The sequence below is a fragment of the Oncorhynchus gorbuscha genome, linkage group LG01 (assembly GCF_021184085.1).
Source record: "Oncorhynchus gorbuscha isolate QuinsamMale2020 ecotype Even-year linkage group LG01, OgorEven_v1.0, whole genome shotgun sequence".
NCBI lineage: Eukaryota > Metazoa > Chordata > Actinopteri > Salmoniformes > Salmonidae > Oncorhynchus > Oncorhynchus gorbuscha.
In genome coordinates, this window is record NC_060173.1 from 48,573,410 (window position 1) to 48,599,018 (window position 25,609).

At 41.6% G+C, this 25,609-nt stretch overlaps 1 protein-coding gene across 1 annotated transcript; it reads left to right on the plus strand.

Moving 5' to 3' along the window:
- The first annotated feature begins 9,075 nt into the window (after positions 1-9,075).
- LOC124039040 (leiomodin-2-like) lies at positions 9,076-17,626 on the plus strand. The gene is made up of 3 exons (XM_046354924.1): positions 9,076-9,520; positions 10,308-11,606; positions 17,270-17,626. The coding sequence occupies exons 1-3, from the start codon at positions 9,254-9,256 to the stop codon at positions 17,294-17,296; spliced, it is 1,593 nt and encodes a 530-aa protein (XP_046210880.1). The 5' UTR covers positions 9,076-9,253; the 3' UTR covers positions 17,297-17,626.
- Positions 17,627-25,609: the final 7,983 nt, after the last annotated feature.

Genomic DNA, 25,609 nt, shown 5'->3' on the forward strand with positions numbered 1-25,609 from the left:
CACATCTGTGCAGACTGGTGATCAGGAAACAGATGACTCCAAAGAGACTGGAAGATCCAAACATCCGTGACTCCACCCCATTCCCACCCAGACTTTTTTTTAATTACACCTTTATTTAACCAGGTTGGCCAGTTGACAACAAGTTCTCATTTACAACTGCAACCTGGCCAAGATAAAGCAAAGCAGTGTGACACAAACAACACAGAGTTACACATGGGATAAACAAACGTAGGGTCAATAACACAATGGAAAAGTCTACATACAGTGTGTGCAAATGTAGTAAGATTAAGGAGGTTAGATAGGCCATCGTCCCAAAATAATTACAATTTAGCAATTAACACTGGAGTGATAGATGTGCAGAAGATGAATGTGCAAGTAGAGATACTGGGGTGAAAAATAGCAAAAGAAATGAATAACAACATGGGGGTGAGGTAGTTGGGTGGGTTATGTACAGATGGGCTATGTACAGGTGCAATGATCAGTAAGCTGCTCTGACAGCTGATGCTTAAAGTTAATGAGGGAGATATAATTCTCCAGCCATTGGCAGCAGAGAACTGGAAGGAAATGCGGCCAAAGGAGGAGTTGGCTTTGGGGGTGACCAGTGAAATATACCTGCTAGAGCGCATGCTACGGGTTGGTGCTGCTATGGTGACCAGTGAGCTGAGATAAGGCGGGGCTTTACCTAGCAAAGACTTAGAGATGACCTGGAGCCAGTGGGTTTGGCAATGAATATGAAGCGAGGGCCAGCCAACGAGATCATACAGGTCGCAGTGGCTTTGGTCGCAGGGGCTTTGGTGACAAAAAGAATGGCACTGTGATAGACTAAATCCAATTTGCTGAGTAGAGTGTTGGAGGCTATTTTGTAAATGACATTGCGGAAGTCAAGGATCGATAGGATAGTCAGTTTTACGAGGGTATGTTTGGCAGCATGAAGGATGCTTTGTTGCTTTGTTGCAAAATAGGATTCTTTTTTGCGAAATAGGAAGCCGATTCTAGATTTAATTTTGGATTGGAGATGCTTAATGTGAGTCTGGAATGAGAGTTTACAGTCTAACCAGACACCTCGGTATTTGCAGTTGTCCACATATTCTAAGTCTGAACAGCCAGAACAGACAACAGGCCCTCTGATTTGACACGCTGAACTCTAACTGAGAAGTAGTTGGTGAACCAGGCAAGGCAGTCATTTCACTCAAAAGGGCTGTTGAGTCTGCCGATAAGAATGTGGTGATTGACAGAGACGAAAATCTTGGCCAGGTCGATGAATACGGCTGCACAGCATTGTCTTTTATAGATGGCGGTTATGATATCGTTTAGGACCTTGAGCGTGGCTGAGGTGAACCCATGACAAGCTCGGAAACCAGATTGCATAGCGGAGAAGGTACAGTGGGATTAGAAATGGTCGGTGATCTGTTTGTTAACTTTGTTTCCAGAGACTTTAGAAAGGCAGAGTAGGATAGATATAACAGTTTGGGTCTAGAGTGTCACCCACTTTGAAGAGGGGGATGACCGTGGCAGTTTTCCAAACTTTAGGGATCTCAGATGATCAGCAGATCATTTTAGAAAGAGAGGGTCCAGATTGTCTAGCCCGGCTGATTTGTAGGGTCCAGATTTTGTAGCTCTTTCAGAACATCAGCTATCTGGATTTGGGTGAAGGAGAAATGGGGAGGCTTGGGCAAGTTGCTGTGGGGGGTGCAGAGCTGTTGACTGGGTTAGGGGTAGCCAGGTGGAAAGCATGGCCAGCCGTAGAAAATGCTTATTGAAATGTTTGATTATCGTAGATTTATCAGTGGTGACAGTGTTTTCTTGCCGCCATGCAGTGGGCAGCTGGGAGGAGGTGCTCTTATTCTCCATGGACTTTACAGTGTCCCAGAACTTTTTGGAGTTTGTGCTACAGGATGCACATTTTTGTTTGAAAAAGCTAGCCTTTGCTTTCCTAACTGCCTGTGTATATTGGTTCCTAACTTTCCTGAAAAGTTGCATATCATGGGGCCTATTTGATGCTAATGCAGTCCGCCACAGGATTTATTTTGTGCTGGTCAAGGGCAGTCAGGTCTGGAGTGAACCAAATGCTATATTTGTTATTAGTTCAACATTATTTGGATGGGGCATGCTTATTTAAGATGGTGAGGAAAGCATTTTTAAAGAATTACCAGGCATCCTCTACTGACGGAATGAGGTCAATATCCTTCCAGTATACCCGGGCCAGGTCGATTTGAAAGGCCTGCTCGCTGAAGTGTTTTAGGGTGCGTTTGACAGTGATGAGGGGTGGTTTGACCGTGGACCCCTTATGGATGCAGGCAATGAGGCAGTGATTGCTGAGGTCCTGGTTGAAGACAGCAGAGGGTTATTTAGAAGGCAGGTTGGTCAGGATGATATCTATGAGGGTGCCCGTGTTTACGGATTTAAGGTTGTACCTGGTGGGTTCCATGATAATTTGTGTGAGATTGAGGGCATCTATTTTAGATTATAGGACGGCCGGGGTGTTAAGCATATTCCAGTTTAGGTCACCTAACAGTACAAACTCCGAAGATAAACGAGGGGCATTTAATTCACGTTTACAGGTGACAGAAGTCAACAAATGATAGCGCCTGGGGAATAGGAGTGGAACTAAGGGATACAGGGCCAGGGTTAACTTCTATATCACCAGAGGAACAGAGGAGGAGTGGTTTTCTAGTGCATTGGGGACAGAGAATAAAAGGAGCAGATTTCTGGGCATGGTAGAATAGATTCAAGGCATAATGTACAGACAAGGATATGGTAGGATGTGAGTAGAGCGGAGGTAAACCTAGGCATTGAGTGACGATGAGAGAGGTTTCGTCTCTGGAGGGACAAGTTAAGCCAGGTGAGGTCTCCGCATGTGTGTGGGGTGGGACAAAAGAGCTCTAGCATTTTGAGCGGGACTGAAGGCTCTACTGTGAAATAAAACAGTAAAAACTAGCCAAGACAGCAGTAGACAAGGCATATTGACATTAGAGAGAGGCATAAAGCAATCGCAGGTGTTGAGGAGGTGGAGAGCTAAGTCAGCAATGGGTAAATGGCGATGAATGGGCAGAGTGGGCAGAGCGGGTCTGTTAGGTACATACAGGACCTGAGTTGTGCCGACAGGTAAACAAAATGAGGTACCGTGTTATTGAAACAGTCCAGGGGGCATCAGCTGTGTAGCTGAGTGACCATGGGGTCAAAAACAGCAGTAGGTGAGTCAGGATGCTGTTTTCTAATCACTACTACGCTTAGGCGAGCAGGGGACACAGCGTTCTGAAAGCTAGCGGGTCGGGGCTAATAGCTGGCTCTTCGCCGACATCGTAACAAAATAGCCTGTTGAGACCACATCGGGCGATCATGTCGGCAGTCCAGTCGTGATGGATCGACGGGGCTCTGTGTCGACAATAAAGGATCCAGGCCAATTGGCCAAGGAGGTATTTTAGCCCTAGAATTATCTGGTATATGGGCCTAACTCGAGGCTAGATGGCGCTTGCTTCGGGACAGAGGCATTAGCTAACAGTAGCCACTCGTTTGCAGATAGCTAGCTGCGATGATCCGGTGTAATGATCCAGAATGGCAGGAATCTGGTGATATGGTAGAGAGAAGGAGTACGATATGCTCTGAGTTGATATCGTGCTGTGCAGACTAGCAGGTGATTGTCCGAGTTAAGGCTGGCTGATGACGGGGAAAAAAGCGAGGACCACTACCCGTGGCTAACAAAGACTAGTAGCTAGTTATCTGGCTAGCTCCTGATGGAAGTTCCAGTTATAAGGAATAAAAATAGCAGATCCGTACCACATTGGGTGAGACGTGTTGCAGGAAAGTATATTTAGTTCGTAGATAGAAAGTGAGATTAAGATATATCCGAAAAAGACTGGCTATTTACACAGGATAATTTACACGGGATAAGACAAAGACAGAAACACATCCTACTGCAGCGCCATCTTGGAAACTCTAGGAACTGAAGGAATAGACTGAAGGAATACCTATTCTACAAAGAACATGATTTGCATGGCAAAATGATATCTATGGACAAGTGAATGTCTGTTGTGTTTCATGGTTAGGTTGAGGCACAATGAAATAGTTCACATAAGGAAGGAGGGATGATGGTTCTTATAGTAAATTATGGCATTTAATTGGATCCAGACTAAGAATATGTACGTATGTTTATTTTATTTAGAAAGAGACTAGACCACTTAACTATGAAAACAATCATCTGTATTCATAAATGCATCTTAAAAGTATACATTCATTTTGCAAAGTCGTTTTTTTCAATATTTGATTTATTTTCATTTACTGTTCGTCTTTGCTTTTACAGTGAATTCAATGCATGGCAAGAAGGCTCATCCCATGTTGCTGTTGTTTTTAAACTTATATTATATTGTTAGAACTGAAAATAACACCTGTCTAGATGTTGGCTATCTAATGAAATATTTTGATTATCAAAACATTGAGGTTAATGCTGATTACTGACTCCAGTTGATTGCTGCATGGAACATCACAACGCTTCAGGAGTGAAGTGGAATGACCTGCATTCCTTAAGTGACAGATGACCTGCATTCCTTAAGTGACAGATGACCTGTATTCCTTAAGTGACAGATGACCTGCATTCCTTAAGTGACAGATGACCTGCATTCCTTAAGTGACAGATGACCTGCATTCCTTAAGTGACAGATAGTGAAAGCAGGTCAACTCTAATTATAACCATATATTGCCTGGAGTGCAAACAACAAACATGCACTCTAACCTGACCGGCAGACCTCTGACTTCCATGTGAAAGAATTATACTATGTTAACACCAGAAATGATTTTATATGGATTGAAAATACAAAATACATAACAGGATCCAGAGGAGGTAGCATACTTCAGTCAATTGTCTTCCTGAGAGTTTCTTAGATGTTTCACTGTCCACCCAATATGTTGTAATCTTCCACTAGAGTGCAACGTTAGCATTTATGCTGTACACCTATGCTCACTATTTTGCGGAACCCATGGAAATGTCCTAGGGGAATATGGGACCTTGAACTGTTCATGGTCAATCTACTCAAAATTGGACATTATCAGGTCTTGTTTGGGTAGTAACTGCCATATATATTAGATCACTGTCTGTAGGGTATTATATCATATTACATTAGTATCAAGAAGCTGATTAAACAGCATGATAATTACCCAAGTGCATCTCTAAAATGTGCAGTTTTGTCGCACAACACAATGCCACAGATGTCTCAAGTTTGAGGGGGAATACAATTGTCATGTTGACTGTAGGAATGCTCACCAGAATCATTGCCAGAGAATTTAATGTTAATTTCTCTAGGTCATTTTACAGAATTTGGCAGTATGTCCAACCAGCCTCACAACCGCAGATCACGTGTAACCAGCCAGCCCGGGACCTCCATATCCGAGTTCTTCACCTGAGGGATTGTCTGAGACCAGCCACCTGGACAGCTGATGAAATTGAGGAGTATTTCTGTCTGTAAATCCCATTTGTGTGAAAAAAACAAATTCAGATTGGCTGGGGCTGACTCCACCACTGCACAGTCATGTGAAATCCGTAGATTATCGCCTAATGAATTTATTTCAGTCGCCGGATTTTCTTATATGAACTGTACTCGGTAAAATCGTAAAAAAATGTGAATGTTGCATTTATATTTTTGATCAGTATATATTTTCCTTCTTTATTATTTTCCCCTAACCCTACCATCCCCCCCAATCGGAGTAAACTAATTGACAACAAGACTTCTATTTCCAGCTTATACATACTATATACATTTTACGGACATGGTACATTGTACATTAGGTAAAGTATATTTTTTAATACCACCATTCAGCTAATATTATATTATCGATCAATTGACTATGGCTTTTGAAGTCACTGTCATAGGATGCCACCTGTCCAACAAGTCAGTTTATCAAATTTCTGCCCCACTAGAGCTGCCCCGGTCAACTGTAAGTACTGTTATTATGAAGTGGAAACATCTAGGAGCAACAACGGATGAAGTGGTAGGCCACACAAGCTCACAGAATGGGACTGCCAGCTGTTGAAGCGCGTAGTGCGTAAAAATAGTCTGTCCTCGGTTGCAACACTCACTACCAAGTTCCAAACTGCCTCTGGAAGCAACGTCAGCAAAATAACTGTTCGTCGGGAGCAGCCGCACACAAGCCTAAGATCACCATGCACAATGCAAATCGTGGACTGGAGTAGTGTAAAGCTCGCTGCTGTTGGACTCTGCTACTGTGGGAAAGCATTCTCTGGAGTGATGAATCTTTCTTCACCTTCTGGCAGTCTGACAGACAAATCCGGGTTTGGCTAATGCCTGGAGAATGCTATCTGCCCGAATGCATAGTGCCAATTGTAAAGATTGGGGGAGGAAGAATAATGGTCTTGGGCTGTTTTTCATGGTTCAGGCCCCTTAGCTCCAGTGCAGGAAAATCTTAGCATGACAGTATACAATGACATTCTAGACAATTCTGTGCTTCATACTTTGTGGCAACTATTTAGGGAAGGCCTTTTCCTGCTTCAGTAAGAGAATGCCCCTGTGCACAAAGCGAAGTCCATACAGAAAAGGTTTGTTGAGATCGGTGAGGAAGAACTTGACTGGCCTTCACATAGCCCTGACCTCAACTCCATCAAACACCTTTGGGATGAATTAGAACACCGACTGCGAGCCAGGCCTTATTGCCCAACATCGGTGTCCGACCTCACTAATGCTCATGGCTGAATGGAAGCAAGTCCCCGCAACAATGTTCCAACATCTAGTAGAAAGCCTTCCCAGAAGAGTGTTTGGTATTATAGCAGCAAAAAAGGGACTAACTCCATATTAATGCCCATGATTTTGGAATGAGATGTTCGATGAGCAGGTATCCACATACTTTTGGTCATGGAGTTTATTTAGCTTCCTCTTTAAATATATTGTTTGGTGAATCATGGATGACTATGTTGAAGATTAAAAAATACTTTGGTGCATTTTCCCCCATATTTCATCCAGTTGGCTTTATTTGTATAATATATTACACTTGATCTTTCTTTAATAAGTTCCTCCAGTTATTTTTGTTTTTCCTCAAACATATTCTGTGCCTCTATGGTCCAGTTTTTATTGCTATCCATCTGAACGGTTAGTTCTTCTATTTCCTTTGTTAATAATATGAACTCTTGACAAAAATGTTTTTTGTTTTTTTTTAAAGATGAGTACTGAATCGCATGGCCTCTGAAGGCACATTTGAAAGGGGATCTGTTATATAGGAAAAAGTCAGTTATAAATGATTGTGTCTTGGTTAAAAACAAGTTGTAATCCAGTAGGCTTTGATTACATTTCCAATATCCTCAGCCATGTGGAAACTCTGTAAGAGTAATGTGTATGCCAATTATTTGATGGTCTGACCACATTCTGTCCCCTTTGAACACTTTTTGAACTTTTGGTAGCAGCGAGAATTACATAAGAAAGTATTCAAGACGACTAGCTTGATTGAGCCTCCTCCATGTACTGTATATCTCACTAGGTCAGGATATTTGAGCCTCAATATAACCACTAGTTCTAATATGTCCATGATATTTGTGATTTAAGTGCATGAGGGGGATAGTTTGTAGTGTGATTTCCTTTACAGAACATTGAGCTACTTAATATTAGAGTTGTGTATTGCCTGTAAGCGAGATAAAATATTATATATATTTCAAAGAAGTGTGGATCATAATTATTTGGACTGTATAGATTAATGAGCCAAATCTGTTAACAGCCATTAGCATATTTAAAAAGATACCGAGCTGTTTGGACATTTAGCACATTTAGACATTCTTTTTGAATTCTTTTTGAATTAATATCATCACCCCTTTTGAGTTTCTTTGATCATGAGAGAAGTATATCATCCCCCTCGCCCAGTCCCTTTTACACACAACTTAATCTAAAGATGTAGAATGATTTTCCTGTAAACAATAGATATTATATTCTTTCTCTATTAGCCAGGTAAAGACCAATCGTCTTTTCTTATCATCTGCTTAGCCATTATAATTATAACTAGCTATACTTATTTCACCACTTACCATAATGAGATACACGTTTCAATTATACTTACAATAATATGTTTGTAAACTTACCATTAAAAAGTACCAAGATGACTGAACGCCCATATAGCGTACCATAATATCTGCACTGTTAAGCATACTGTAACTAAGACTGAATAAACCTCCAATTGTCCTCCAATTTTTCACCCGCTAAAACCTCCTCCCATCCCAAGTTGGGTTGTCGTCTAGGTGACTGGCAGACCACCCCTGTACACATGGATCCTAGGGCCTTTAAGAGATTGGCCTCAGCCCTTGAAAAGAGCACAAGGTGCCACCTACAGAACAAAACCAGATTAGAAGCAAACAGCATTTCTAGCGCTTTTAGCTCGGTTGTACTATATATATATATATATATATATATATATATATATAATAGATAGATAACTATAAATTCACAAAACATGTCACTACAATGCTACTAAGCCAATTTGCTTGTCCTAAGTACATTAAACAATGTATGAACAATAAAGTTTTGCGGTGTAAAGGACTTGCATTATGTTTAAAAATTGCTAAACTGTTTTTCATGGTTGCAAAAGCGAGGACTGCAAATGCAACCGCAATTTAAGAATTGACCCATCAGCTGCTTAGAGAGCCACTATATTGCAATGGATTGACAATTTCTCTTTCTTTATTCAGTGTCCATTTTTTTATTTACATTTTTTTATTTAATCTTATCACTTTCTTTTGTTCTTCTTCCATTATTGTAGTTTTGTCTACTCCCTCTAAACAGATGCCCACTTTTTGTCTGTTTTTGTTCATCATCTTCTTCCTCCTCTGGGAAACAAGTTTTTTTACCCAACAACCTGTACTGCATGTTATGTAACATCATTCACGTTAATCTTTGATGTCTCCCTCAGGCTTTGTTGGTCTATTTTTTCCTCCCTGGGTACGAGCTATAGTGATAGGTCTCTTCAGAGCCACTAAGTGGCCTCACATTGCTCCTGTAAACCTATCTTGTTGATCCCCACACCCTAAAAAAAGAACACCATTGGCAGACACTTTACACATTTCCCTCCCTTTAAGGGTCTTATGGCAGCTGGGAAGATTAGACAAACAGAGTCTCTCTTTCGCCATCAGTCTTCCTCTCAGACTCCCTACATCCACAGCACCCCTGGCCACACGCCTCTACCATTACCCAGTAGCTTTAAGAGAGTGTGCAGAGATTCAGTTGAAAAAGATCCTCACTAAGATCCAAGCGTTTCTGACAAGTCCATCATGAGTACCTTTGGGTACCGAAAGGAGCTGAAGAAGTATGAATCAGTGGATGAAGATGAGGTGTTGGCTGGCTTGTCGTTTGAGGAGCTTCAAGAGCTGGAGAGGGAGCTGGAGGATATGGACCCGGATGACAACGTACCTATCGGGCTGAGGCAGAAAGACCAGACCGCCAAGACCCCCACAGGCACCTTCTCCAGAGAGGCACTGCTGAAATACTGGGAGGACGAGACACGCAAACTGCTAGAGGATGACTCATCCCCTGAACATGTAAGAAAGGGGATGGTATTTCAAGGCTTAAACCAGAGAAACAAATATATATATTATATAGATATATATATATATTATATAGATGCCTTAACTTCAGAGGGCTTCCAGATGCAACAAGATCAATTTCAGGCATCTCAAAAAATATTGGCAGAACAAAACAATCTGAAGTTAGGTTGATATGTTTGACTCCTTAACAACATTTTTCTTATTTCGGTGATGAAAAAATACCATTTATTTCAATCAAACTTAAATATTTTAGGTGTAACTTAAAAAGGTTTATTTATTTAATTTCTAATTGTGAAATAGCAGGGACATCTTTGGAATTCAGTGTCTTGCTGATTGAAATGGCCGATTACTTATATTCTGCATTACAGTATAATTTTACAGATAAATTACCTTTTGCCACCAGCCTATCTGAAAATAAAATGTTTTTATTTTTGCCAATGATAGACATCACAATAATTTGAGATTCAATATTTTAAATAAGAATGATTGAAGATTATAAGAAATGCCAGAGGTTAAGGGAAAGGTTGAAGTATATATGCAAATGAAGTGTGCCAAACATTTATCGTTGTATAAGAGTTCAAACAATATGAAGACTGTGTTCATTGCCTACTGTGTTATTTTGATAAGTTAGTGGAAAACAATCAAAAAATACATTGTCTCTGAAATACCAGCTATAATGATTATGTGTCCTCAGAGAGTTCTGGAGGTGTTCCTCATTAAGGGACAGTAACTGGAGAATGTTAGGTCTCGACCTAATTTTCCACCCTGTTCAAAAATACAGGATAGAATGGAGGAAGGACAGACTGATAAGAGCGAAGATGAATGTGCGACAGAGAGTGACAGTAACAGCACAGAGTCTGAGGACAGTGATGAGGAAGAGGAACGCCAAAATAGAAGGGAAGGGAGCGAAGACGAGGCAGGTGAGGTTGAGAATGATTCAATTGAGGCTGAAAATGAAGAGGAAAAGAAGGACAAATGCAAACAGGAACCTTTACCAACTTCTGGTAGACATGGGCAGAACACTGTTGACAACCTATCAAGAAACCTAGGGAATTGTTCTGAAAGGGGAGACTTGAGAACAACAATGACTGACCAAAACCTAAATGTGACTCCAGAGAGACCTTGTGGGAACCCTATCGTGATTGACGAGGCACTTGAACGGATCCTTCGCAATGATCCAACGATGAGCGAGCTCAACTTCAACAACATCGAAGACATCTCTCAGGAGACCTTGCTGCGTATCTCCGAAGCACTGAGCGCCAACACACACGTACGTGTTTTTAGCCTTTCTAACACTCGAGCCAATGACCGGGTTGCCTTCGCCGTCTCCAAGATGCTCAGAGAAAACTGCTCCATCACCAACCTCAACATTGAGTCCAACTTTGTGTCTGGCCGGGGAATCTTGGCGCTAATGGCATCGCTCCAACAAAACAGTACTCTGGTGGAGCTGCGCTTCCACAACCAGAGGCACATCTGCGGGGGGCAGGTTGAGATGGAGATGGTTCACCTCCTGAGGGACAACAACACCCTCCTCAAGCTGGGCTACCAGTTTGATCTGCCAGGCCCCAGGATGACCGCCACCAGTATTCTGACCCGCAACCAGGACCGACAGAGGCAGAGACGGTTGCAACAACAGAGGGAGAAAGGCCATCCAGAAGCAATAATCCAGCCCGGGACAACAGGCCTTTCTGGATCGCCTCCTTTAAACAAACCACCCTGGTTCTCTCCAAGACATGCGAGGAATGACCAGACCCCAAATAACATCCCTCCTCCACCTCCCCCACTCACTGGCCTTCAGTCTGAGAGGAATACACCAACCAGGAAGATTGCAGAGATGATCAAACAACATGAAGGGAGTACAAAGGGTCAATCAGGCCAAAAGAAACCAAAATCCAAGAGGGGAAAAAATGGGGCCAACATGAAGTGCAGCTCTGACATTCTCAAGGAGCTGAAGAATGCCTTGAAGCCTTCTTCACGAAAGAAGAAAGACAACCCACTCCGGCCACCAGCATCTCTGAGCTCTACCCGTGATGATCTGATGGCGGCCATTCGTGGTAGCAGCATTAGATCACTCAAAAGTGTAAGTATGACAGACGCACAAACATCCTATCATGAACAAGTGACAGAATTATTTTTATTAGCACATAAATCTGGATCATTGTTCAAAAAAGACTTTCAGCAGACATGAGCAAAACTCAGTTGTATGCATATGATGCTACAAATAAAACTGAAACACTCTTCCAAAAGTCATTACACAGCCTTTGTGGAAACAGTGCTATCATTAGATGACAGCCTTCATAACCCTGTGAATTCCTCCCACTTAATACAGTTATAAATAGCTGAACTCGATAAGACTAATGGCTTGGAGCACTGATGCGCACAGGATGACAGTGTGCCAACAGACCAAACAATCTACAGCATGGTTTACCATGAGGCTGTCAGTTGAACAATATGGTTGACAAGAAGAGAAAATAGATAAATTATCTGACCAGAATAAAAAAGTGATAAAGTCCATGACCCCTTAGAGTAAAGAAAGGTATGTTTAGAATTACAGGAAAAGAGCTTTAAAACTGCAAAATCTTCTCTCAGCCAAATAGCAAAATGCATAGAATAGCATGAGATTAGCTATAGAACCGAAAATGTGTCTCTCTGCTCCATGTCAAAATGTGTAGAATTGCAAGAAATTAGCATTATAACAGCAACATTTTCTCTCAGCCTCATGGCAAAATATGTAGAATAGCTATACAACCGTACATTTTTCTCTTTACCCCGTAGAAAAAGGTGTAGAATTTCTGTTTTGTTTGGAACAAAGTATTTTTGTGAATGGATGATATACCTACATACAATACCAGTCAAATGTTTAGACACCTACTCATTCAAGGGTTTTTCTTACAATTTTCTACATTGTAGAATAATAGTGAAGACATCAAAACTATGAAATAACACATGGAATCATGTAGTAACCAAAAACGTGTTAAACAAATCAAAATATTTTATAGATTTGAGATTATTCAAAGTAGCCACCCTTTGCCTCGATGACAGCTTTGCACACTCTTGGCAGTCTGTCAACCAGCTTCACCTGGAATGCTTTTCCAACAGTCTTGAAAGAGTTCCCACATATGCTTAGCACTTGTTGGCTGTTTATCCTTCACTCTGCCGTCCAACTCATCCCAAATCATCTCAATTGGGTTGAGGTCGGGTGATTGTGGAGGTCAGGTCATCTGATGCAGCACTCAATCATTCTCCTTCTTGGTCACATAGCCCTTACACAGCCTGGAGGTGTGTTGGGTCATTGTTCTGTTGAAAAACAAAATGATAGTCCCACTAAGCCCAAACCAGATGGGATGGCATATCGCTGCAGAATGCTGTGGTAGCCATGCTGGTTAAGAGTGCCTTGAATTCAAAATAAATCACAGACCGTGTCTCCAGCAAAGCACCCCCACACCATCAGACCTCCTCCTCCATGTTTCACGGAAGAGATCATTCGTTCACCTAGTCTGTGTCTCACAGACATGACAGTTGGAACCAAAAATGTCAAATTTGGACACATCAGACCAAAGGACACCAGTCTAATGTCCATTGCTCATGTTTCTTGGCCCAAGCAAGTCTCTTCTTCTTATTGGTGTCCTTTAGTAGTGGATTCTTTGCAGCAATTCGACCATGAAGGCCTGATTCACGCAGTCTCCTCTGAACAGTTGATGGTGAGATGTGTCTGTTACTTGAACTCTGTGATGCATTTATTTGGGCAAGAATTTCTGAGTCTGGTAACTCTAATGAACTTATCTTCTGCAGCAAAGGTAACTCTGAGTATTCCTTTCCTGTGGCGGTCCTCATGAGAGCCAGTTTCGTCATAGCGCTTAATGTTTTTTGCTACTGCACTTGGAAGACATTTTCAAAGTTCTTGAAATTGCCGGATTGACTGACCTCCATGTCTTAAAGTAATGATGGACTGTAGTTTCTTTGTTATTTGAGCTGTTCTTGCCATAATATGTACTTGGTCATTTACCAAATAGGGCTATCTTCTGTATACCACCCCTACCTTGTCACAACACAACTGATTGGCTCAAATGCATTAAGAAGGAAAGAAATTCCACAAATTAACTTTTAAGGCACACCTGTTATTTGAAATGCATTCCAGGTGACACACCCATGAAGCTGGTTGAGAGAATGCCAAGAGTGTGCAAAGATGTCAAGGCAAAGGGTGGCTACTTTGAAGAATCTTAAATGTATTTTGAACACTCTTTTTGGTTACTACATGATTCCACATGTGTTATTTCATAGTTTTGATATCTTCACTATTATTGTACAATGAATGAATGGTACAAATAAAGAAAAACCCTTGAATGAGTACGTGTCCAAACTTTTGACTGGTACTGTATATACACAGTATATACATACACACACACAGCATATAAACTCAGCAAAAAAATGTAAATCCTCTTACTGTCAACAGCGTTAATTTTCAGCAAATTGAACATGTGTAAATATTTGTATGAAAATAACAAGATACATCAACTGAGACATAAACTAAACAAGTTCCACAGACATGTGACTAACAGTAATGGAATAACGTGTCCCTGAACAAAGGGGGGGTCAAAATCAAAAGTAACAGTCAGTATCTGGTGTGGCCATTAAGTACTGCAGTGCATCTCCTCCTCATGGACTGCACCAGATTTGCCCGTTCTTGCTGTGAGATGTTACCCCACTCTTCCACCCAGGCACCTGCAAGTTCCCGGACATTTCTGGGGGGAATGCCCGAACCCTCACCCTTCGATTTAACAGGTCCCAAACGTGCTTAATGGAATTGAGATCTAGGCTCTTCGCTGACCATGGCAGAACACTGACATTCATGTCTTGCAGGAAATCAAGCACAGAACGAGCAGTATGGCTGGTGGCATTGTCATGCTGGAGGGTCATGTCAGGATGAGCCTGCAGGAAGTGTACCACATGAGGGAAGAAGATGTCTTCCCTGTAACACACAGCATTGAGATTGCCTGCAATGACAACAAGCTCAGTCCGATGATGCTGTGACACACCGCCCCAGACCATGACGGATCCTCCAGCTCCAAATCGATCCCGCTCCAGAGTACAGACCTCGGTGCAACGCTCATTCCTTCGACGATAAACACAAATCCAACCATCACCCCTGATGAGACAAAACCGCCAGTCCTGTCTGGTCCAGCGACGGTGGGGTTGTGCCCATAGGCGATGTTGTTGCCGGTGATGTCTGGTGAGGACCTGCCTTACAACAGGCCTACAAGCTCTCAATCCAGCCTCTCACGGACAGTATGAGCACTCCGGCAGTTGTTGTCATCCTGTACCTGTCCCACAGGTGTGATGTTCGGATGTACCAATCCTGTGCAGGTGTTGTTACACGTGGTCTGCCACTGCAAGGACGATCAGCTGTCTGTCCGGTTTCCCTGTAGTGCTGACTTAGGCGTCTCACTGTACTGACATTGCAATTTATTGCCCTGGCCACAACTGCAGTCCTCATGCCTCCTTGCAGCATGCCTATGGCACATTCACACAGATGAGCAGGGACCCTGGGCTTTTTTCTTTTGCTCTTTTTCAGAGTTAGCAGAAAGGCCTCTTCAGTGTCCTAATTTTTCATATCTGTGACCTTAATTGCCTACCGTCTAAGCTGTTTGTGTCTTAACGACAATTCCACAGGTGCATGTTCATTACTTGTTTATAGGTCATTGAAAAAGCATGGGAAAGTGTTTAAACTCTTTACAATGAAGACCTGTAAAGTTATTTGGATTTTTACAAATTACCTTTGAAAGACAGGGTCCTGAAAAAGGGACATGTCTTTTTTTGCTGAGTTGAAGTATACAGTTGAAGTCAGAAGTTTACATACACTTAGGTTGGATTCATTAAGTGGATATAGATACTTTTGTACCTGTTTCCTCCAGCATCTTCACAAGGTCCTTTGCTGTTGTTCTGGGATTGATTAGCACTTTTCGTACAAAAGTACGTAAATCTCTAGGAGACAGAATGCGTCTCCTTCCTGAGCGGTACTATTGCGTACTATTGTTTATACAGATGAACCTGCAACCTTCAGGCGTTTGGAAATTGCTCCCAAGGATGAATCAGACTTGGGGTGGTCTACAATTGTTTTTCTGAGGTCTTGGCTGAATTCTTTTGATTTCCCACGATGTCAAGCAAAGATGCACTGAGTTTGAAGGTAGGAGGTCAAATACATCCACAGGTACACCTACAATTGACTCAAATTATGTCAATTAGCCCATCAGAAGCTTCTAAAGTCATGACGACATTTTCTGGAATTTTCCATGCTGTTTAAAGGCACAGTCAATATAGTGTATGTAAACTTCTGACCCACTGGAATTGTGATACAGTGAATTACAAATGAAATAATCTGTCTGTAAACAATTGTTGGAAAAATTACTTGTGTCATGCACAAAGTAGATGTCCTAACCGACTTGCCAAAACAATAGTTTGTCTAACAATACATTTGTGGAGTGGTTGAAAAACGAGTTTTAATGACTCCAACCAAAGTGTATGTAAACTTCCGACTTCAACTGTACACACACACACACACACACACACACACACACACACACACACACACACACACACACACACACACACACACACACACACACACACACACACACACACACACACACACACACACACACACACACACACACACACACACACAGCAAAAATATAAATGCAACATGCAAGAATTTCGCAACTTTACTGTTACTTAACAGTTCATATAAGGAAATCAGTCAATTGAAATAAAGAAAAAGGCCCTAATCTATGGATTTCACATGACTGGGAATACAGATTTGCATCTGTTGGTCACAGAAATCTTTAAAAAAGGTAGAGCCATGGATCAGAAAAGCAGTCAGTATCTGGTGTGACCACCATTTGCCTCAAGCAGCAGGACACATGTCCTTCGCATAGAGTTGATCAGGCTGCCACTCCTCTGGCTGTTCAAAGTTGCTGGATATTTGCGGGAACTGGAACACACACCTGCATACAGGTCGATCCAGAACATCCCAAACATTCTCAATGGGTGATGTCTGTTGAGTACGCAGGCCATGGAAGAACTGGGACATTTTCAACTTCCAGGAATTGAGTACAGATCCTTGCGACATAGGGCCGTGCATTATTATGCTGAAACAAACATGAGGAGATGACGACAGATCAATGGCACGACAATTGGCTTCAAATTGCAATCGCTAAAAAGCAAATGTGTTTGTTGTCTGTAGCTTATGTTTGCCCATACCATAACCCCACTACCAACATGGGGCACTCTGTTCACAACGTTGACATCAGCAAAGCGCTCGCCCACACAATGCCGTACAAGCTGTCTGCCCGGTACATTTGGAAAATGTCTGTGTTATTTTATTTCAGCTCAGGAAACATGGGATCAACACTTTACATGTTGCGTTAATGTTTTAGTTCAGGTAATGATACTAATACAAATAGGTTTGGTTATTTGTTTGTTATGAATAACTGGTAAGGTAGTTGGAACTCAATGCAACCCCCATCAAAATCATCACTGCTTACCAACAACTTAATGTTTACCAAGCTATTTCTCTCACCACGCCAACTGTCTTGCTCTCTCTCTTGATCACTTGGTCTCTCTCTCTCTCTCGAGGTTCATTGGTCCTGAAATACCCATCTACTTATCCACTTATTGCATAGATGGTCTGATGGTGTCAGTAGGACATGTGATGACACTGACTGACACACTCTTTCTCCTTGCAGGTGACACTCCAGCCGGATCTGTGTTAACGTTGTGGTGGGAGAAAGGAATATCCAACCTGATCAAGAGCTGCTCTCCACAAATACTGCACCCACTTCATTCTGTATTCATTAAAAAAAAACATGAAACATTTGTACCACAAATGCTACATATATAAATACAAGTATATTCAAATATCATTTGTTTATGTATTACCATGGAACGTCCTGCTTGGAAAACTGTTGACACATTTTACATATGATTGTGTTAGTGTTATGTAAATATTTTCCTGTCAGGTAGTGAAACATGCAACACTGGACTTGATTGCACATTATGAACGGGTGGCAATTTATAGATTAAAGGCACAATCCATAATATTACTGCTGTTCAATAGTCATATCAATGAATGCTTTATACCCATTGAGTCATGACAGAGATCTTAACTACAAACTGGCTAAATGTAGGCTTAGGGAAGATCCAAAAGAGAAGCCTTCTTCCATCCTAGCCAGGATTAAAATGACTTGGAACCAAATTAGAACACATTAATGCTATCTGTAACTAAATCCCCTTTAATCTCACTTTGCAGCTTCATGTGTCTCTTGGAATTGTTCCCAATTCATTAGAGTTCATTTTGCAGCTGTTCAAGGCGAACACATTTCCCCACAAGAGGAGGTCCCTTTGTATAGTCTCGGAGAGAGAATCCTTATAATTGTAGTGTGTCATATATTCAAAAGCCTTTTCAATGAAACGACATCAAAATGTCAATTTTAACTGTGGAAAATGTAATTTAAACAAGATTCATAGGGTTGGGAATGGAGGGAAAGACAAAAGTGAGGAATAGCATTATAGTGTTACTGACAGGTTATGACAGTGACATGTCAGACGCACCACAGGAAGAATTGGAACAAATGCTTAAAATAAGGTATTGTCACTCTGTACAACTTCGCTCAAGGAAAGTAATTCAGTTTAGGGAAGGGTTGAACAACTATTGTCATAATACATTTTATTTTCAATAAAAATTAGATTTTTCAGTTCTATATTTACCTTGTACAGTGGGGCAAAAAAGTATTTAGTCAGCCACAAATTGTGCAAGTTCTCCCACTTAAAAAGATGAGAGAGGCCTGTAAAATACTTATTTTCCACCATAATTTGCAAATAAATTCATTACAAATCCTACAATGTGATTTCTCTCATTTTGTCTGTCATAGTTGAAGTGTACCTATGATGAAAATTACAGGCCTCTCTCATCTTTTTAAGTGGGAGAACTTGCACAATTGGTGGCTGACTAAATAGTTTTTTGCCCCACTGTATATAATATTCATATTTTAGCTTTGACCGAAACACATTTTGATGAATCTGTAAATGATGGGCAAATTAACATTCATGGATATAGTCTACTGAGAAGAGAAAGGAATAGGAATGTTGCGGGTATAGCGCTGGACATTCAGAATCATATACCTTTTAACAGAAGGGATGACCTTAATGTATGTCAAATAGAGGCACTATGGGCTCAAGTACATCTGCCTCACCAGGCAGCCATATTGGTAGGATGTGTGTATAGACACCCTAGCTCTAAGGTGTCATATCTGTATGACTTATACACTGGGTTTAACCAGGCCACAAATAGTAAAAGAGCTGTATTTATCTTGGGTGATTTTAATATAAATTGGAAGGATCATAATAATTCAAATATAACTCAATTAATGAGATGCATTGCCTTCTGAAAATATTCAGATCCCTTGACTTTTTCCACATTGTTACATTTTTTTTCATCAATCTACACATAATACCCAATAATGACAACGCAAAAACATGTTTTTAGAAATTTTTGCAAATGTATTAAAAATAAAAAACAGATGCCATATTTACATAATTATTCAGACCCTTCGCTATGAGACTTGAAATTGAGCCCAGGTGCATCCTGTTCCCATGGATAATCCTTGAGATGTTTTTAAAACTTGATTGGAGTGTACCTCTGGTAAACTGAATTGATTGGACATGATTTGGAAAGGCACAAACCTGTCTATATAAAAGGTCCCACAGTTTAAAGTGCATGTCAGAGCAAAAACCAAGCCATGAGGTCGAAGGAATTGTCCGTAGAGCGCCGAGAAAGGATTGTTTCGAGGCACAGATCCGGGGAAGGATACCAGAATATTTCTACAGCATTGGAGTTCTCAAAAACACAGTGGCCTCCATCATTCTGAAATGAAAGAAGTTTGCAACCACCAAGACTCTTCCTAGAGTTGGCCGCCCAGCCAAACTGAACAATCGGGGGAGAAGGGACTTGGTCAGGGAGATGACAGGCATGTACAAATTACCTCGACTAACCTGTACTCCCGCACATAGACTTGGTACCGGTACCCCCTGTATATAGCCTCGCTATTATTTTATTATTACTTTTGATACATTTTTACTTTAGTTTGGTAAATATTTTCTTAACTCTTCTTGAACTGCACTGTTGGTTAAGGGCTTGTCAGTAAGCATTTCACTGTTGTATTTGGCCCATGTTGTATTCGGCGCATGTGACAAATAGTTTGATTAGATATTTTACAATTGTTCACTGGAAAAAAAGGGACATTTCCAAATATATGGAAGCATACTAAAATTTGTCCAAAGACCGCAAAGAACCCATTACTCCTGCCAATTGTCAACTCCTTTCACTCAGTAAGATTTTCATGGAAAATAATGATCTGATCACAGCCAATCAGCATGCTTATCACAAAAACCATTCCACTACACTGGTTGACATGACTGACCAGTTGCTCAGTGCTATGGATAATGGGTGTACTCTTTTCTGATTTTAGTGCAGCATTTGATTTACTGGATAATGAAATAATTTTGACAAAACTATTGCATTATGGGTTTAAGGAGGCAGTATTGATTTGGGTACAGTCATATCTAACTGACAAGAAACAGTCCACCTATATCAATGGGTAATTTTCTTCCACTCATGCTTTAAACTGTGGAATACAGCAGGGCAGCTACCTTGGGCCACTTATTTACTTAATATATACCAACTTAATAGAAACTCAAGCTACTATATTTGCAGATGATACTACAAATTATACAGCAAGACAATTGTTTAAACCTGTACGAATGGGCTCCTCATTCACCAGTCGACGTATATGATTGGTTATTTATGCTCCTTAGGAGATTCTGGTGAATCCCACTGTGAGATGTCAGATTACCGGGGTTACGCAAAAATGTTATCTAGAAGTAAAGTCAAATAAAATAGAATGTCACGTGCTTTTTAAACATGTGTCGACTAACAGTGAAATACTTACTTTCAGACCTTCAGAAAAAAACAAGAGGAATAAATACACAATGAGTAACAACTTGGCGATATACACGGGGTACCAGTACCGAGTCATGTGCAGGGGTATGAGGTAAGAGATAGATACTGTATATATACAGTAGGTAGGGACAAAGTGACTAGGCAACAGGATAGATAAACAGTAACGTATGTGATGAGTCAAAAGAGAGTAAAAAAAGGGTAAATGCAGAGAAATTGTTAACCAATAGCAACCAAGACTAACTATTTAGCAGTCTTACGGCTTGTGTTCAGGGTCCTGTTGGTCTTGGACTTGGTGCATCGGTACTGCCTGCTGTGTGGTAGCAGAGAGAAGTCAATGACTTGGATGGCTGGAGTATTTTACAATTTTTAGGGCCTTCCTCTGACACCGCTAGGTATAGAGGTCCTGGATGGCAGGGGGCTCGGCCACAGTGATGTACCCTCTGTAGCCCCTTGTAGTCGGATGTCAGGCAATTTGTAAGTCGCTCTGGATAAGAGCGTCTGCTAAATGACTTAAATGTAAATGTAAATGAGTACAGGAGGGGACTAAGCACCCTTGAGGTGCCCCCGGGTTGAGGTTCAGCGTAGAATATGTTTTGTTGCCTACCCTCACCACTTGGGGGCGGCCAGTCATGAAGTCCAGGATCCAGTTGCAGAGGAAGGTGTTCAATCCCAGGATCCTTAGTTTAGTGATGAGCTTGAAGGGCACTATGGTGTTGAACACAGAGCTGGAGTCAATGAAGAACATCCTCACGTAGGTGTTCCTTTTGTCCAAAAATGATGCAGAAAAATTAACCCATGCTTTTGTCACTTCTTGGTTAGACTACTGCAATGCTCTACTTTCCGGCTACCCGGATAAAGCACTAAATAATCATCTTCAGTTAGTGCTAAATACGGCTGCTAGAATCCTGACTAGAACCCAAAAAATTGATCATATTACTCCAGTGCTAGCCTCCCTACACTGGCTTTCTGTCAAGGCAAGGGCTGATTTCAAGGTTTTACTGCTATAACCTACAAAGCATTACATGGGCTTGCTCCTACCTATCTCTCTGATTCGGTCCTGCCGTACATACCTACACATATGCTACGGTCACAAGACGAAGGCCTCCTAATTGTCCCTAGAATTTCTAAGCAAACAGCTGGAGGCAGGGCTTTCTCCTATAGAGCTCCATTTTTATGGAATGTGCTGCTGTAGTCTGGCCCAGGAGGGGGAAGGTGAACGGAAAGGTTCTGGAGCAACGAACCGCCCTTGCTGTCTCTGCCTGGCTGGTTCCCCTCTTTCCACTGGGATTCTCTGCCTATAACCCTATTACAGAGTCACTGGCTTACTGGGGCTCTTTCATACCGTCCCTGGGAGAGGTGCGTCACTTGAGTGGGTTGAGTCACTGATGTGGTCTTCCTGTCTGGGTTGCCCCCCCCCCTTGGCAAAGTGGGTGGGGTTATATCCTTCCTGTTTGGCCCTGTCCGGGGGTGTCCTCGGATAGGGCCACAGTGCCTCCTGACCCCTCCTGTCTCAGCCTCCAGTATTTATGCTGCAGTAGTTTGTGTCGGGGTGCTAGGGTCAGTTTGTTATATCTGGAGTACTTCTCCTGTCCTATTCGGTGTCCTGTGTGAATTTAAGTGTACTCTCTCTTTCAGAGGACCTGAGCCCTAGGACCATGCCTCAGGACTACCTGACATGATGACTCCTTGCTGTCCCCAGTCCACCTGGCTGTGATGCTGCTTCAGTTTCAGCTGTTCTGCCTTATTATTATTTGACCATGCTGGTCATTTATGAACATTTGAACATCTTGGCCATATTCTGTTATAATCTCCACCCGGCACAGCCAGAAGAGGACTAACCACCCCACATAGCCTGGTTTCTTCCTAGGTTTTGGCATTTCTAGGGAGTTTTTCCTAGCCACTGTGCTTCTACACCTGCATTGCTTGCTGTTTGGGGTTTTAGGATGGGTTTCTGTACAGCACTTTGAGATATCAGCTGATGTATGAAGGGCTATATAAATACATTTTATTTAGGATGATGGTGTTGATGTAAGCCATGACCAGTCTTTCAAAGCATTTCATGAATACAGATGTGAGTGTTACAGGGCGAAAGTATTTCAGACAGGTTACCTTGGCATTCATGGGCACAGGGACTATGGTGGTCTGCTTGAAACATGAAGGTACTGTGTTAGTGAAGGCGGTTGCCAGCTGGTCAGTGCAAGCTGCCAGAACAGCTTCAATACGCCTTGGCAGAGATTTTACAAGTGTCTGAATTCCCTCATTTGATGTTTTGTTGGTGGTTGAAAATGCTGTCTCAGGGGCCGCTCCAGAATCTCCCATACGAGTTCAATTAGGTTTAGATCTGGTGACTGAGACATACACACACACACACTTTGAACCACCTATGCTCCTTTTCAACCTGGTCTCAAAGCATTTCATATTATTCTGTACGTAAACCCGATACACACCATTTAGTTTCATATGGCATGCATTAATTTGTTGATGTCCATCATCCATTTCATATATGTTATGAATTACAATTTGTATGTTACAAATTGTAATTCATACAATATGTTAAAATATTTGCAAAATGTACAATGTTACAAATTCCATTTTGTTTTGGCTAACGTTAGCAAGGCTAGGGGTTAAGGTTAGAGTTAGGGGTTAGCATACACACTAAGAAGGGTTAGCATACATGCTAAGTAGATTCAAAGTAGCTAGAGAGTAGTAAGTAGGTGAAAAGTTGGCCATGATGAGATTCGAACATGGACACTTTGTATATTTGTTTAGATTATATACTCACAACCGTTCCAAAGTTTGGGGTCACTTAGAAATGTCCTTGTTTTTGAAAGAAAAGCACATTTTGTCCAATAAAATTACATCAAATGTATCAGAAATACAGTGTAGACAATGTTAATGTTGTAAATGACTATTGTAGCTGGAAACGGCAGAATTATGGAATATCTACATAAGCCCATTATCAGCAACCATCACTCCTGTGTTCCAATGGCACGTTGTGTTAGCCTTTTTAAAATGATAAACTTGGATTAGCTAACTGATCATTAGAAAAATCCTTTTGCAATTATTTTAGCACAGCTGAAAACTGCTGTTCTGATTAAAAAAGCAATAAAACTCAACTAGTATTTAGACTAGTTGAGTATCTGGAGCATCAGCATTTGTGGGTTCGATTACAGGCTCAAAACACCGGTCTCAACATCAACACTGAAGAGGCGACTCCAGGATGCTGGCCTTCTAGGCAGAGTTGCAATGAAAAAGCCATATCTCAGACTGGCCAATAAAAATAAAAGATTAAGATGGGCAAAAGAACACAGACACTGGACAGAAGAACTCTGCCTAGAAGGCCAGCATCCCGGAGTCGCCTCTTCACTATTGACATTGAGACAGGTGTTTTGCGGGTACTATTTAATATTTTTTGAATGGTCATCCAACTCGGAATTGAAAGTTGGGAATTCGTGCCTCTGTCTAGAGCTCGACCTGAAAAATCACATCATCATGATTCGACCTTGTTTTTTTACAGAGTTCCCAGTTGTCTTGAAAGCACCATAAATCCAGAGAATGCCAGACTTTGATGACAAAATTTGCCCCCCCCAAGGACCCCTGCACCACCTGTCTGTTCAAGTGAGCACAGCACAACAAGGTGAGTCCAAAAATGTCTTGTATGCTGCTGCATTAATGATGTAGTATGCCAGGGAGACATGTATACTGTAGCTAAGAAAGTAATACTAAGTGTATGTTGTGTAGTAAGATGCTAGTAGCCCATGTGCCTCACCCTAATAATTTGGTCCCTTTTCCGCTCTTAATTTCGCCTACTGTTTGGACGGTGGTGCACATGTAGCCTATAGCCTGCTTTAGAGAAATGTAATCATTGAATATTGTAAGAGCTTTCAATGTCTGCTTTATATGCCCCCTTTATTTATCCTACAATTCTGACTTGGAGTACAGTGAGAACGCTGTAAGAATGGACCATTTTCTGAATTCTGTAGCTGTACATTTCAAAAGTGCTGAACAAATAGTAATACTGACTATGTCCGTCCTAGCTCGCTCAAAAATGTCTTAATCGAAATGACGGATTGCCTCCTTTCCCGCTCATCGTCCCCTTATACCTTAGTTTGTACGTCTTAAAATGTCAGTAGAAACACCATTTGTTTCATGCAAGTCACCCATGTCAGATATATTTTTTAAAGGCAGTAAATAAGGCTGAATGAACTGTTTTGCTGCCAGACAAGGCTCCGCTGATAACCAGGTGTAGCAGAGGTAAGGTGTTGGGACAGCTTTATGTAACCCCTTAATTGCACCATTATAGTACAATTAAAGTATTGTTTAGTGTTGTGGATTTGCTGGCATGCATCTAAAACATATCCCCCCCCCCACCAAGATTTACGTGCTAAAATCGCTACTACATGTAAGTCGTTTGAATGGGGGCATCACTACCAGAGCTAGCCAGGGATGAGCTCCGAGCATAGGCATGCAGGCTGGCCCTTACTGCCAGCTCACCCATCAGCAGCTCCCAGCTCAGACGTAACTGGTTTGGATGTTGAATGTAAATCAATATTGTAGAGACATGTTGTCTGTGATATTTGAAGGATATAATGTGTGTCTGGTAGCCTGGTCCCAGATCTGCCGTCTTGCCAACTCCTATAGTCCATGTTATGCCAAACATGTTTGACAATGATCAAAACAGTTGGCAAGATGGGACTAAAATAAGCGAACAGGCCATTTATATGTTTGTATAATGCTTCTCAAGGTGACTGTGTTGAGGTCATTATGAGAAGCCTAGTGTATCCTTGTTATGTCCTCTCTGGATGTGTTCTACGAGGGGCCCATTCCCATCAAGGAGGTTACCTTTTGCTCACCTCAATGATAACATCAAGGAGCAGTTCCTGGCAGAAACATGTGCCAAGTTTGGAGAGGTGGAGATCTTCACCAGCACCAGGAAGGCTAAGGACACGGTCAAATACCTGCACAACATCTCATGGGCAACATTGTTCACACTCAGCTGGATATCAAAAGGCAAGACTTGGCTTTATGTCTGTGTGGTTTGAGTGTTGGGAAAAAAACTTGTGATTAA